This window comes from Podarcis vaucheri, assembly GCF_965113315.1.
Source record: "Podarcis vaucheri genome assembly, chromosome: 1".
NCBI lineage: Eukaryota > Metazoa > Chordata > Lepidosauria > Squamata > Lacertidae > Podarcis > Podarcis vaucheri.
Window position 1 is genome coordinate 35,457,592 of NC_138759.1, and position 12,977 is coordinate 35,470,568.

The 12,977-nt window shown below is 42.4% G+C and overlaps 1 protein-coding gene across 3 annotated transcripts in view; it reads left to right on the forward strand.

Annotated features, from left to right (window-relative positions):
* PPP2R3C (protein phosphatase 2 regulatory subunit B''gamma) overlaps positions 1–12,977 on the forward strand; it is a 24,065-nt gene continuing 11,088 nt past the window's right edge. Inside the window, exons 1-4 of one of the 3 annotated variants that reach the window (XM_082213588.1) lie at positions 1–198; positions 5,784–5,911; positions 8,602–9,388; positions 10,124–12,852. In XM_082213588.1, the coding sequence (XP_082069714.1) occupies positions 150–198; positions 5,784–5,911; positions 8,602–9,388; positions 10,124–10,731 (1,572 nt within the window). In that variant the 5' untranslated portion in view covers positions 1–149 and the 3' untranslated portion in view covers positions 10,732–12,852. The other 2 variants (XM_082213589.1, XM_082213590.1) reach the window with 2 other exon arrangements.

Here is a 12,977-nt window from a genome sequence, read left to right on the forward strand (position 1 = left end):
CTTTTTTTCTTTTTGCCTGCACTCAAGATGGCGGCAACGGAGCTGCCGTCACGTGACGCAGGCGCCGTTTCCCGGATGTTGGTCTGTTGGCGGCGGCGGTTGTCGGGAGAGCGGTTGATAGGTCGTCTGGGACGGGAGTATCGCGGGACATGGACTGGAAGCAGGCGCTGAAGAGCCGCTTGGCCGCCAGCAACGACCGTGAGTGCGCGCGCAGGGATTTATAGCGGTGAGGCGGGAGGAGGAGGACAAGGACAAGTGTCAGCGCCTTCCTTTTTCCCTCACCGACGGGCGGCGGAATGGCCAACTGACCGTTGGAGGCCGGTTGCTGGCCTTTGGCGCTTCCGCCACCGGGCCGCCGACCCTTCCGCGCAGCCCTTTCAGGGAAGTCTGGAGTTTCCAGTCCCCACCCTGAAAGGATTCCGTCCCTTCGTTAGCGGTGCCCCCGAGTGAACAGAAATAGCGATGCTCTCTGCCTTTGGCGGTTTTCTGACTCCCTTATTTCACCTTATTACTCTTATAATTCATTTTTCCCCCTGCCTTACCTCTGTCGTAACCCTCATTCAAGGAGGTTAGGCCACCTTCCATGGGTTTCTCTCATTCTTCACAACAAGCCTCTTCTTGAGGTGTGAAGTTGAGATAGGTAATGGCTTTCCCCGTTTCACCGGCAGAGCATCACAAGTGATTTGAAATCAGATGTCTCTTGTCCAAGTCCAGAACAATGCCAATTACACCACATTGGACCCCATCTGTATTAACTAACTTTACCTGCCAATGGAAGACAGCACCTTGCTACATAGTCATTCTTGACCAGGGTTTTTTGGGGGGAGTTTTTGGGACTACAATTCCCATCATCCCTGACCACTGCTTCTGCTAGCTAAGGATGGTGGGAGTTGTAGTCCAAGAACAGCTGGCTACATGTGCATAGCCAAGAATACTTACCGTAACTAACTGACCAGTTGTGTCGGTTTTGCTCCCCCCCCCCAACAAAAATCCTGGTTATGCATTTGGCTGGATACCCAGGTTTAGGAAACACAGTTGTAGACCAAGCAGTTTTTTGTTTCTATTAGTATGCTACACTGTCATTGGGTTTGCGTTTACAATCCATAATTCAAGTTAAAATTCCTGTTCAATCCACAGGCATGTGTGGAGGAAACAAGCCTACTCTTAGCATGATGATTTTTAATGCATAGAATAATTTTTCACAGTTACTATTAGGCCATAATGATTTTCTGTTGCAGTTCATATTTTTTTGCTTTAACGTTTTCTTGTTTCGGACCCAGTATTATATATTGGGAATTAAGATTGTGACAGGACATCTTTGATGGGAGCTTGACTCAGTCTTCAAATCCAACATGGTTCTAGAGTGGCTCTTAGATAGCTGCTACTGTATTATGTCGAAACAAAATAAAAAACTTCCTTCCAGTAGCACCTTAGAGACCAACTAAGTTTGTTATTGGTATGAGCTTTCGTGGAAGGAAGTTTTTTATTTTGTTTCAACTACGGCAGACCAACACGGCTACCTACCTGTAACTGTATTATGTGACACTGATAAATAACTGCAGTTACCTATGACACCCATACAGTCATCACTTTCCCTCCAATGATGAGGAATTATAATGGTGACATTATAGGCCAGAAGTGGCAAGCCTTCAGGCCACATCTAACATACAAAGCTTTCTGTGGTCCACCAGCCCTCTGCCAAAATCAAGCAACAAAAATGTGTGCCTTTTCTCTTCCTCCTGTCTACTGCTTTCCTTTCAAAGGCATCTCTTCTCGTTCTGATGTGGTGCCATTGCTAAAATGTCTTAACACTGAGGAAACAAGATGGGGAGGAATCCCCAGCCTTGCTCCTCTGTTGATCGGCTGAAGGGTGGGATGTATGTCTGAATGTGTTAGCCCACCTCTCTGACGATGTGGTCTCTATGTGCAGTGAGTGTGCGCATACACACATTGTCTGAGGCAGTATGCTGGGAATCACAAGTGGGAGAGTACTATTGCCTCTTGTTCTGCTTGTAGGCTTACTATAGACTTCTGATTGGCCACTGTGAGAAGAGGATGAGATAGGTATTTTGTTGTTGTTTTTAAAAATAATATTTATTAGAGGTTTGAAGATTACAGAAAAAAGAAGAAAGAAACAATGAAAAATTAAACAAAACAAAGCAATACCTTACAATACATCAAAAAAAAGAGAAAAACAAAAAACAATACAGCAAGACAACAAGAAAAACAAAACATTTAAAAACACATCCAATATTTCCGTATCTTTATCTTTCATTTACCTGTTTCATCGACCTCCTCACACCTCCCTTTTTTGTATTCTAGTTCAATTAGCTGTTTCAGCAAGTCCTTTCCATCTTTCTCAATTTTTGTTCTATGATTTATCTTAACACAATCTAACCTTAAATTTTCCACTTTGGCCCATTGACAATCTATTTTTACTTAATTCTTTATAACATTTCTGCTAAAGCCATATAGCTTCATTCCAGCATCCTTCTAACATTCATTAATTTTGCAATATTTCTGTAAATATACTTTAAATTTTTTCCAATCTTCTTCCACCGACTCTTCTCCCTGGTCTCGGATTCTGCCAGTCATTTCCGGCAATTCCATGTAGTCCATTAGCTTCATCTGCCATTCTTCCCGGGTGGGTAGATCTTGTGTCTTCCAATGCTTTGCGATAAGTATTCTTGCTGCTGTTGTAGCATACATAAAGAAAATCCTATCCTTCTTTGGCACCAATTGGCCGACCATGCCCAGGAGAAAGGCCTCTGGTTTCTTCAGGAAGGTATATTTAAATACCTTTTTCATTTCATTATAAATTATCTCCCAGAAATTCTTAATCCTTGGGCATGTCCACCAAAGGTGAAAGAATGTACCTTCAGTCTCATTACATTTCCAGCATTTATTATCGGGCAAATGGTAGATTTTTGCAAGCTTGACTGGTGTTATGTACCACCTGTAGATCATTTTCATTAGATTCTCTTTTAAGGCATTACATGCCGTGAACTTCATACCTGTGGTCCATAACTGTTCCCAGTCAGCTATCATAATGTTATGTCCAACATCTTGTGCCCATTTAATCATAGCAGATTTCACCGTTTCATCTGAGTATTCCATTTCAACAGCAAGTTATACATTCTTGACAGATTCTTAACTTTGGGGTCTAACAATTCTGTTTCCAATTTTGATTTTTCCACCTGGAAGCCTAGTTAGGATGAGATAGGTATTTTGACAGATCCAGCCTGACTATTCTTGCATTCTTAGTGACTGTTCATTTTGCAATGCCCATCACTGTCACATAGCTCTCAGAAGGTCAGTCAACCCTTTGGGCAGCCCTCTGGCCAAATAAGGTTCTAAACCACAGAGCCTAGAGCTTGCCGATCGGAAGGTCGGCAGTTCGAATCCCTGCGACAGGGTGAGCTCCCATTGTTTGGTCCCAGATCCTGCCCACCTAGCAGTTCAAAAGCACGTCAAGTGCAAGTAGATAAATAGGGAAGGTAAACAGTGTTTCCGTGCGTTGCTCTGGTTTGACAGAAGCGGCTTAGTCATGCTGGCCACATGACCCGGAAGCTGTCTGTAGACAAACACCGGCTCCCTTGGCCTAGAAAGCGAGATGAGCACGCAATCCCAGAGTCATCTGCAACTGGACCTAAAGGTCAGGGGTACCTTTATCTTTACCCCTGTTACAAGCATTTGTGTTGTCTTTACCAAAAGCAGTTGCTTACGCCATTACATTGTCTTGGGCCCTATGTTTAGACTAGCTCATCAGGCTGTGTGAGATATACAGTACTCTTTGAATCAGAACGGAAAGCCTTTCAGAGGATTGTTTGGGTGAAGCAGATTAGTAACTTTTTTGAGAACTTTAGAATTCCATGTCCCCAGGGAAAGTACTTTCCTAGTCCATCTCAATCTGGTAGAGCCAGTGAATGGTACCCACAGCTGATATTTCCTTCCATGTAATGGCTTTGATTACATGACCATTAGGGATTGTCACACTTGAGTGCTTTCCTATTCTATATTTACTTATTTATGTTAGATGATTTATTGTATCATATATTGTAAAAAAATAAAAAATTGAACTGATCTACAACAAAATGTATTTTTGCTGTTTCCTAAAATGGATGGTAGAATCATAAAATTTAGAGTTGAAAGAATGGGTCATGTAGGCCAATCCCCTGCAATGCATGGTACATGAGGCTAGGATTTTCCTTTTATTTCTGAAAAGTTTTGCCCCGCCTTTGAGGCCGCCAAGGCAGATCCCCAATTAAAACACAAATAAAATAAAAAAGAGGGAGGAGATAAAAACAGACACAACAGCGACAGGGGAAGAGCATTGAGTCAATTAAAAAACTATAGTGCCACATCAGGAGATTAAAGAACTCCAAACACATTAAAAGCATACCCACCCAAAAGTCAGAAGAGAAAGGACCAGCCAAACCCCTTTCAGGAGGGAATTTCATAATCTGCTGCAGCTGCAAAGCCCTACTCTTGTGTTCCCTCCAACTGCGCCTCCAAGGGTGGCAGAATACAGAACCAGGTAACCTCAAAACTTGATCACCATTTGCAAGCAGGGCACCAGGCACATTTGCGAGCACCTCAAAAAGTGGGTGCCATTTTTTGTGCCTGGCTGACACTCAAGGTTTACTGAAATGTATGTGCTTTGAAGCCTCAAAGTATATGTTAAGGACAGACAAAATGTTAAGGAGTTTAACAATAAAGAGTAGAGTATTTTGAAAACTGAAGTACAATATCAGTATTTTTATTGTAAACACCAAATTAAACATGTATTAACAATTTCTTCTAAAAATGTGATATTAACAGTGTGTCACTTATGTGAATTGTGTATTAGTTCATGCTTATCAAAATAATAAATAAAAAGTGTTGCCGACCCCCCTTCCCCGTGGTGACTAGACATTCTGTTTTGGCGCCCACAACCCAGGTCCCAGAAGCCATTTGGCTCCTAGCTTTTCTATCCCAGTTTCTAACACTGATTCATTGTGCTATCTCAGCTCCCTTTTAAGAGGCTAGAAAAGGCCTTCAGTGTTCCTCTCCCTATGGGACTGTAAGAATTGCATTTCTCTATGTTAAATGGCTAAGAGAGGTTGCTACTAAAATGCATAAAATATTATGCAAGATTGACACTGGAATTCTAAAATTGACAAGGGACTGAACTACATGTGGACACAATTTATAGAAAAAACCATTTATAAATTGCTCTGAGAGGAGGAAAATAGCTCTGAGAGGAGATTCTTAATTTCGCCTTCCACTGGCTAAACCACTCACCATGACATGTTTTTTTCTACCTGTAGAGTTACAAATATATGTGTGTCTCAAAGCATCCATCAGACTTCTGTTACAAGTAAATAGAAATAATATGTTGTTCTGCCCTAAAACCTGCAACCCTTCTCAATCTGTTAGCACAGCTGTTGTGATGTAGTAGAACATTCTGACAGCTCTGGGAAAGAGCTCAACAATAGCTTTTTAATAATTACTAAAGCTTATATGGACAAAGTGAAAAGTCACTCTGGGAGGCAAAGCTTTCATGGGAGCTGTTGTATGCTCTTAGCAGGAAGGGATTTTGCAGCCAACGTTGCTTTGGAGACTGAGAGAATATTGGGCAGAGAAGCCAGAGTGTTTGCTTGTGTGTATGTTTCAAACAGGTATTTGACAAATCATTTGGCTGCAAGTCTCTGGCATAATTATACAAAAGCAGAAATAAATATTTTGCATATGGAAGTATGTTTTGCTATGAAATGTAATGCATCCCATATTACATTAACTAGCTAAAAGGAGTGATCAAGAGCTGAAGGATGAAGAGATGGAGCTGTTTACAAAATACTACCTGGAATGGAAAGGAGGGAGGAAAAATGCCAGTGCATCCTATATGAGCATACCACGATTTTATTATAGGGTAAGTATGGTTTTCAGTGCTCATTTGCTCTCCAGTTTAAAAGGGGGAAAGTGTTAACCTTTGTTTTGTGGAATCAATTTGCTAGTTTCATATTCCCAAAGGGAATTAAGCACACACATTAATTGGTTCCTTTCACTACAAAGTCCATTGACATAAATAGCCTAGATAACCAAGGAGAGGAATCCTACTCTATTTTGTTTTGCACAAAAGTGTTGTTTAAAACAGATTTCCATAACTAAGATTTTCTGTGGCTGACTCATAGATTCTACTCCAAATAATTAATTCTTACACACACACACACTTCTTCCATCTGAGTAATCTCAGAGCAGTTTGCAAATAAAAAATAAAAAATCAGTAAGGTAGAATAATATTAAAAAATGAAACCACTGTAAAATTCTATCAGCTGTAGCCAGCAATGTGTCCTATTCAAAGGTGGAAATTAGTAACCCTCAAATGCCTAGGTAAGCTTATAGGTCTCAAGCAGGTATCAAAAGCTCATCAGAGCCAGTACCTGCCTTATTTCAAAGGGGATCAAGTTCCATAGAGCGGGCACCATTACAGAAACGGAACCCCCTCTGTTTGCTTCATATCATGGCTTAACTAACAGCAGTACCACCAGTAGAGCTCCCACCCCACCCTCAGTGGTATTAGCAAACAAGCAGGTATACATGGCAGCCAATGTTATTTTAGCTATCCATTCTGAATAATACTGCAGTCTTAGTAAACTGAGATAATGAATTACAGTTTTTGTCTATGTATACCGTGTCTGGATGGGGGGTGGGACACTAATCCTCTACTACTTGTCCAAGTGAATTCGCTGATGAGTGCAGCTGCTTCTTACAGGTTTGTGGTGTAAAGAGGGCCTGTTAAAAGTTTCACCAGTAAGCTTTAACCATTTTGCATTATGTGTTCAACAGGGTGGATTGATTAAAATACATGATTTAAAGTGGCCTTTTAAATCAGTGTGATTTAAATAAGCAATAAAAGGCCACTTTAAATCATTAATTTAAATCAAGTTTCCCACCAATACTACTTCAGATATTTCCAGAATAAATGTGCAATTATGACCACTAAATCATGTTAATGTTCAACCAAATAGAATATTATTTACACTGCTGTGTCATTCTTATAATCAGACCTTTTGTCACTGTATATGTTTTGCATGCTATTTTTTTCTTACTGAAAGAGGGAACATAGAATCATAGAATTGTAGGAAGGGATCTCAAGGGATCTAGTCCAACCCCCTGCAGTACAGGAATCTCAACTAACGCATCCATGACACATGACCATCCAACATCTGCATAAAAATGTCCAATGGTGGTGAGTCCACCACAGGTTTCCAATTTACCCTTAGAAGGTCTTTCTTACAAACAATACTCATGAGAGTTTGTGAAGTTAACACTGCAATTCTATGCATATCTGCTCAGAAGGAAGTCCGATTGAGTTTCTCTGTTGCTCACTCTCAGGGAAATACTGTAGGTGTAGGATTGTAACCTGGCACTGTTGATGAGGGAGGCTTCAGCATCAGTTTTCCATCCCCAGTGCTCACAACGAGAAGGCGGAAAATGAGGCGGAATGGCTAGCACAGCAGTAAGTTAAACTGCAAACCACGCCCCCTCCAAGCCGCCCGATTGGGCGCTTACCTGTGGGCGTGATGCGCCAGCCAGGTGAGTGGGGCAGGGGGCGTAATGCCCCCTGCGTGACGCAGAAATCGCGTCCCGCCCACAACACCTCCCCTCTTGGATGAGGAGAGGCTTTATCATCTTTATCTTTGTACCCCAGCTTTTTCCCTGATGGGACTCAAGGAAGCTTCTAGATAAAATTAAGAACCATTGAAAACGGGGGGGGGGGGAATCATTAAAAGCAATTAAACATTGATAGAATTAAAACTATACACATATATAAAATGGGATTCAAGGTGGCTTCCAGGTAAAATTAAGAGCCATTAAAAACAGAAAAAACAATCATTAGAAGCAATTAAACATTGATATAATAAACCTTGATATAATTTCACATATATAAAATCTGTTAAAACCATGCCAGTAATTACAATAAAAACAGCATGGCACCAGCCCTTTCATTAAAAGCAGTCAGTTCCCAAAAGCCTATTGGAACAAGCAAGTCTTCACCTGTCGGCGGAAGGACAACAGGGAGGGAGCACAAGTGTATTTCAAAGATTGCAATGTTGCTCTGTTGTGCAAATGTCTGCACCTCTTTTTCTTCAATTGAATGCTGTTGAACATCTATTCAGATAGATTGGTACGCTGGAAGCATCTGTCCTGTTTGGCAGGGACTTGTCTCATGTTACATTTTTGGACAGTTTATCCTGTGGTTTCTTGTCTCATGCTTCTTGGTACATCAAGTGTGGGGAAAGAAGCCTACCTTGGTGTAGGGGGAAACCCTGTTCTTGTATTTGAGTTAGACTGAGAGATTTGTTAACACAAATTCTTGGGTTTTGTAAAACCCTGTCCAAAACATTCATGTGCTAACCATTCTCTTGGGGATTATGCCCTCTGTTCATTGCATCTAGCATGGCAAGTACTTGGGAGATTCCTCTTCTCCTCTGCTGTCCCTTCTTTTGGAAGTGACTTTGCAGCACAGAGCTGTTTGAGACCTGCAGGCACAGACACACAGTGCAGATCTCTGCCCTGGACTCAGTCTGCAGAGACCACTTTGCCTTTTTTCTCCAGGAACCATTCCCAACTGTTATGGAGGGAGAACTGCAAGGCAAATCCAAATCATCTGGTCGGGCCCCTCGTGGCCCCACCTGGACAGATGAGGAGACCAGAGTTCTATTGGGTCACTGGAATACCTTGCTGGTCCAGCGCCGGGTTCAGAACATGCCCACCAACAGTGATTTGTATGCTGTCCTAGCCAAGAAGATGGCTGAGGAGGGATTCCTACGCACGCGAATCCAGTGCAACAACCGGATCCGAGATCTTCGCAAAGCATATCGCAAGGCAAAGGATGCTATGGGCAAGGCAGGGGCCACGCCAGTTCGCTGTCGCTTTTTCAGGGAGCTGGATGAGATCTGTGGAGGAGAAACAGAAACTGGCCCCTCTTCAGTGAGTCAGGCTATGAGACTCCAGCCCTCCACTACCACAGTTCAACCAGGGCCTTCCTGGCAACCTATACCAGAAACTTCCTGGAAGGTGGAAGAGGACTCTGAGATGGAAGCAACCTTTGAAGGACTCAGTGATGCCACACAGCCCCTCCAGGAGGTGCTGAAGATTAAGGTGGAATCTGAACTTGAAGAGGTTGCTTCCTTTCAGCTGCCCCTGCAGCCTGTTTCTTCATCTTCCTCCAGCACAGTGGCAGCTGCATCTGCCTTGGAGGAAGAACTACCATTCGCTTTCCAAGAACCAGACACCCTAATGCCTGCCAGGTCAGCTTCTGCTCAGGCTCCACAACTATTGCCAACCAGTTGCAATTCAGAACAGAGGTTAAAAGCAGGAGTCCAGGACAAAGTACTCATAGGTGAGTCTTTTTAATCATTTGTCCACATTTCTCTCTGAAGGAATACCCACTGCTGTAATTGAGCTTCTATTTCTCTTTGCTTCAGGCTTTTAATCTAACAATGTATGGAAAGAAAGGAGGGTTCATCATGTTACTATATTTGGTGATGGCTAGAGTTGTCTTTTAAATTCCTCCTCAGCTCTTCCACGTAGTTAATTTCACTTCCATAGTAAAGTGTCTTCAAATTGGTCATGTCCTTAACCTAATTTCTGCTGACAGGCCCAAGGTTTTGCTGGATGAAGCTTCTGCTTCTCTTTCTAAAGGAATCCTTTATCATGGATTGAAGAAGGCGGTTACAAAATTCACCTGCACTATGGACTTTTGTTTCAACTGTCACTAAAACTATTTTGGCTTGCAAACATGAAATCATAGTGGGATATTCTATTGCCATCAATCAACCTATTGTTACCAGAGAAGGCGTCCCAATTACAAAGACTGGCTAGACATATTACCAATGACATTACCACTAAAAGCATTCCTTTTTCTGACCTCTTATTTGCTAACCATAAATATAAATTATTTTGCTAACATACCCAGTTGGAGGTAGTGACATGATCGCAGAAAGTTCCCTCTCCTTGAACTCCTTCCCTCCTAATTTGTGTTTTGTTTACAGTAACTGTGTTCATGTACTCTTACTCTTGCTTCTTCATCATTTGTGTGTGTGTGTTTGTTTGTTTTCTTTCCCCCAAAAAACAGGGAGACCAATAGGTGACTCAGAGGCAGCACTCAGGCAACCAGTGCCAGCTATGGACAGGGTGGCACAGATGAGGGCTAGAAGACGCCGGGCCAGGGAGGAAACCATAGACCGCCTGCTGGAGGAGATAAGAGCTGGAAGGGAGGCCATGGACACAACATTCCGACTGTTCCTTGAACAGCAGCGCTCATTTCAGAACAGCCTCATCCGGGAGATGCGACTGGCAAGGCGAGAACAGCGTCAGGCTGCTGAAGCTGAGCTCCGGGCTCGCCAGGAAGAGTGGCAACAGCAGAGGACTCAACGGATCCTGGACACAAACAGAACTGATGCCGAGATAGTTCGATTCCGCCAAGAGCTCAATCTCCTTAGACACAATTTTATAGATTTCTTTTCAGCAGCAAGATCTTTCCCCACAGAAACCTCTCCTGTGCCTGCCCGGGGGGAGAGTCCTGGCCCTTCTCGATCACACCAGGAAGGCTACACACCCAGAGCATCTGAAGTGCAAGCATCTCTTCCAGGCCCATGGGTGCTCGGGGTGCCTTCAAGGGGGAGGAGAGGGAGACCAAGGAGACGTGGTGGTGCTACCAGGAAGCAGGTCCACAGAGAGTAATCACCATGTGACTGAGCTAGTGCTTTTGACGGTCTGCTCATGGAACTGGTGCTATTCAACATTCTGTCTACCTCTTTTATTTCTGCACTGACTGTCAACCTCTTTGGTTTCTTCAACTTTTTAAAATGTACTTGAATACACTCAGTGTTACAGCTTGCGTTGCTTTTTGTCTTTATGTAGCGATGGTCATTTTTATTGTATGCTTTCCAGTGATTCTGTAATTTTCTTCTTTTCCTTCAGTTTCTGCAATAAATTCTTTATTCACAGAAAATTTTGTCATATACTTTAATGTCAGGTGACGGTGCACATAAATCTGATAGATGGGCCTTACAAATGTGAGTAGAGGTTTGAATCTGGTTTGCAGTTAGGCTCAGATTATTGATGGGAAGGGGTGAATGTGCACATACAGCTACACACAAGGCATTCTACAATTCATTTAAATTTGCCGCATTATTTGAACTGTCCAATAGCAAATACATAGTATTCTTGATCAAAAATCTTCATAAATATGATCAGCTTTTTATTACTACATAAAAGCTGGTAAAATTGACTAAAATCCTAAATCCAAAGATCCTTGCAGTTAGATTACTGCAATGCATTATACGTGGGGCTCTGAAGACGGTTTGGAAACCTCAGCTAGTACAGAATTCTATGGTCAGGTTGCTCACCGGGGCCGGAAGGACTGAGCATATAAAACCAATTCTGACCTGACTGCACTGACTGCCAATTAGTTTCCAGGTCCAATGCTGCTTTTGACCTATAAAGCCTTAAATGGCTCAGGACTGCAATACCTCAAGGACTGCTGCTCCCCATATGAACCAACCCAGATGCTGCAAACTTAATATTAGGCCCTTTTTTGTGGACCCCTGCATGAGAAGTCTCAAGGATGACCTCTTGTTTGTGGAATGCTGTTCCCAGGGAAGCTCACCTGGTACCATTTGTATGTCTTTAGGCACCAGGCAAAAACTTTCCTCTATAACTAGGCCTTTGGTCTTTAATTATCCTTGCCCCCCTCTGCCTTGGTATGCTGGAGCAACTCAGCCGGAGGGAGGTTGATCTCCTACTGTATAATGGGTACACAAGGTGGGATAAAAATTGAGAGTTCTTAACATAAAGGGACTTCCATACTGTATTTTCAAAGGTGCAGGGGCGACAGGCTTCTGAACAGTGGTTGCCCTGCCCTTGTCAAATCAGATTGACTAACTGGGGCTCCTTAGAATAATCTCCCCTGATCTGATGACCTCCCATTGTAGTTGGACTACAACTTCTATCAGCCCCAGCCAGCATGGACCAGTGATCTGACTCCGAATAAGGCTGTTTCTTACAATCTTATGTAGCAAAACTGTGTCTTCTCTTACTGAGGTTTCCTCAGAGGATGGTGGAATGGGAAGGAGACACACACCTGACCTTCTGGCAAGAGAAGAACCTCTTTTCATTGTTGCCTCTTAGCCACTGCCTGCTACAAGCTGCATTGGTTATGGAGTGGAGATGGGCTAGTTCAGGAAATCAGATTTACCATGTCCATTTTGACACATCTGCTTGTCAAAAGAAGAGAAAACAAACCTACAAATAAAGTGACTTCATGCAATAATTCCTGTAGCATGGATGTAATCAGTTTCGAGCTATACATTGTAGTTTTGAGTTTTCAAAAGGATGTGAAAAGGACTGGTTCTATTTTGCAGGCTTGCTTCATTTTGTTGTGGTGGGACCTTGCATATTGTTGTCAAGCTTTAATACTCAAAGATTTTTAACTTGTAGAATCATGTGTTTATATAAAAGCTATATTAGGCACATATTAGACTTGGGAGTTTGAATTCACTATTGCTATGCCAGCATGCAGACAGTTTAAAAATAGTTGGGACAGCTGACATACACATCAGTCTACTGTTTTTCTTTGCCACCTTTGCATATTGAAGAAAAGTCGACTAATTTCTGTTGCGGCCATGAACCATGTTTGCATGCAATTTTTACTGTAATTGCCCAGCCTGGGTTCTGGTCAGTAGAGTTGTATCACACTACAAATAACATTCATTTCTTTCTTTCTTTAGCTGCCAGCAGAAGATGAAATTTTATTACAGAAACTAAGAGAAGAATCCAGAGCAGTCTTTTTGCAGAGAAAAAGCAGAGAACTACTAGATAACGAAGAACTGCAAGTAAGGAAAAAAATGAAAATGTGTTTCTTAATCTCAGGTAAACGATTCTTGATCATTTTATCTTGCGATAGTTCCCTAACTTTTTGCCTCCAT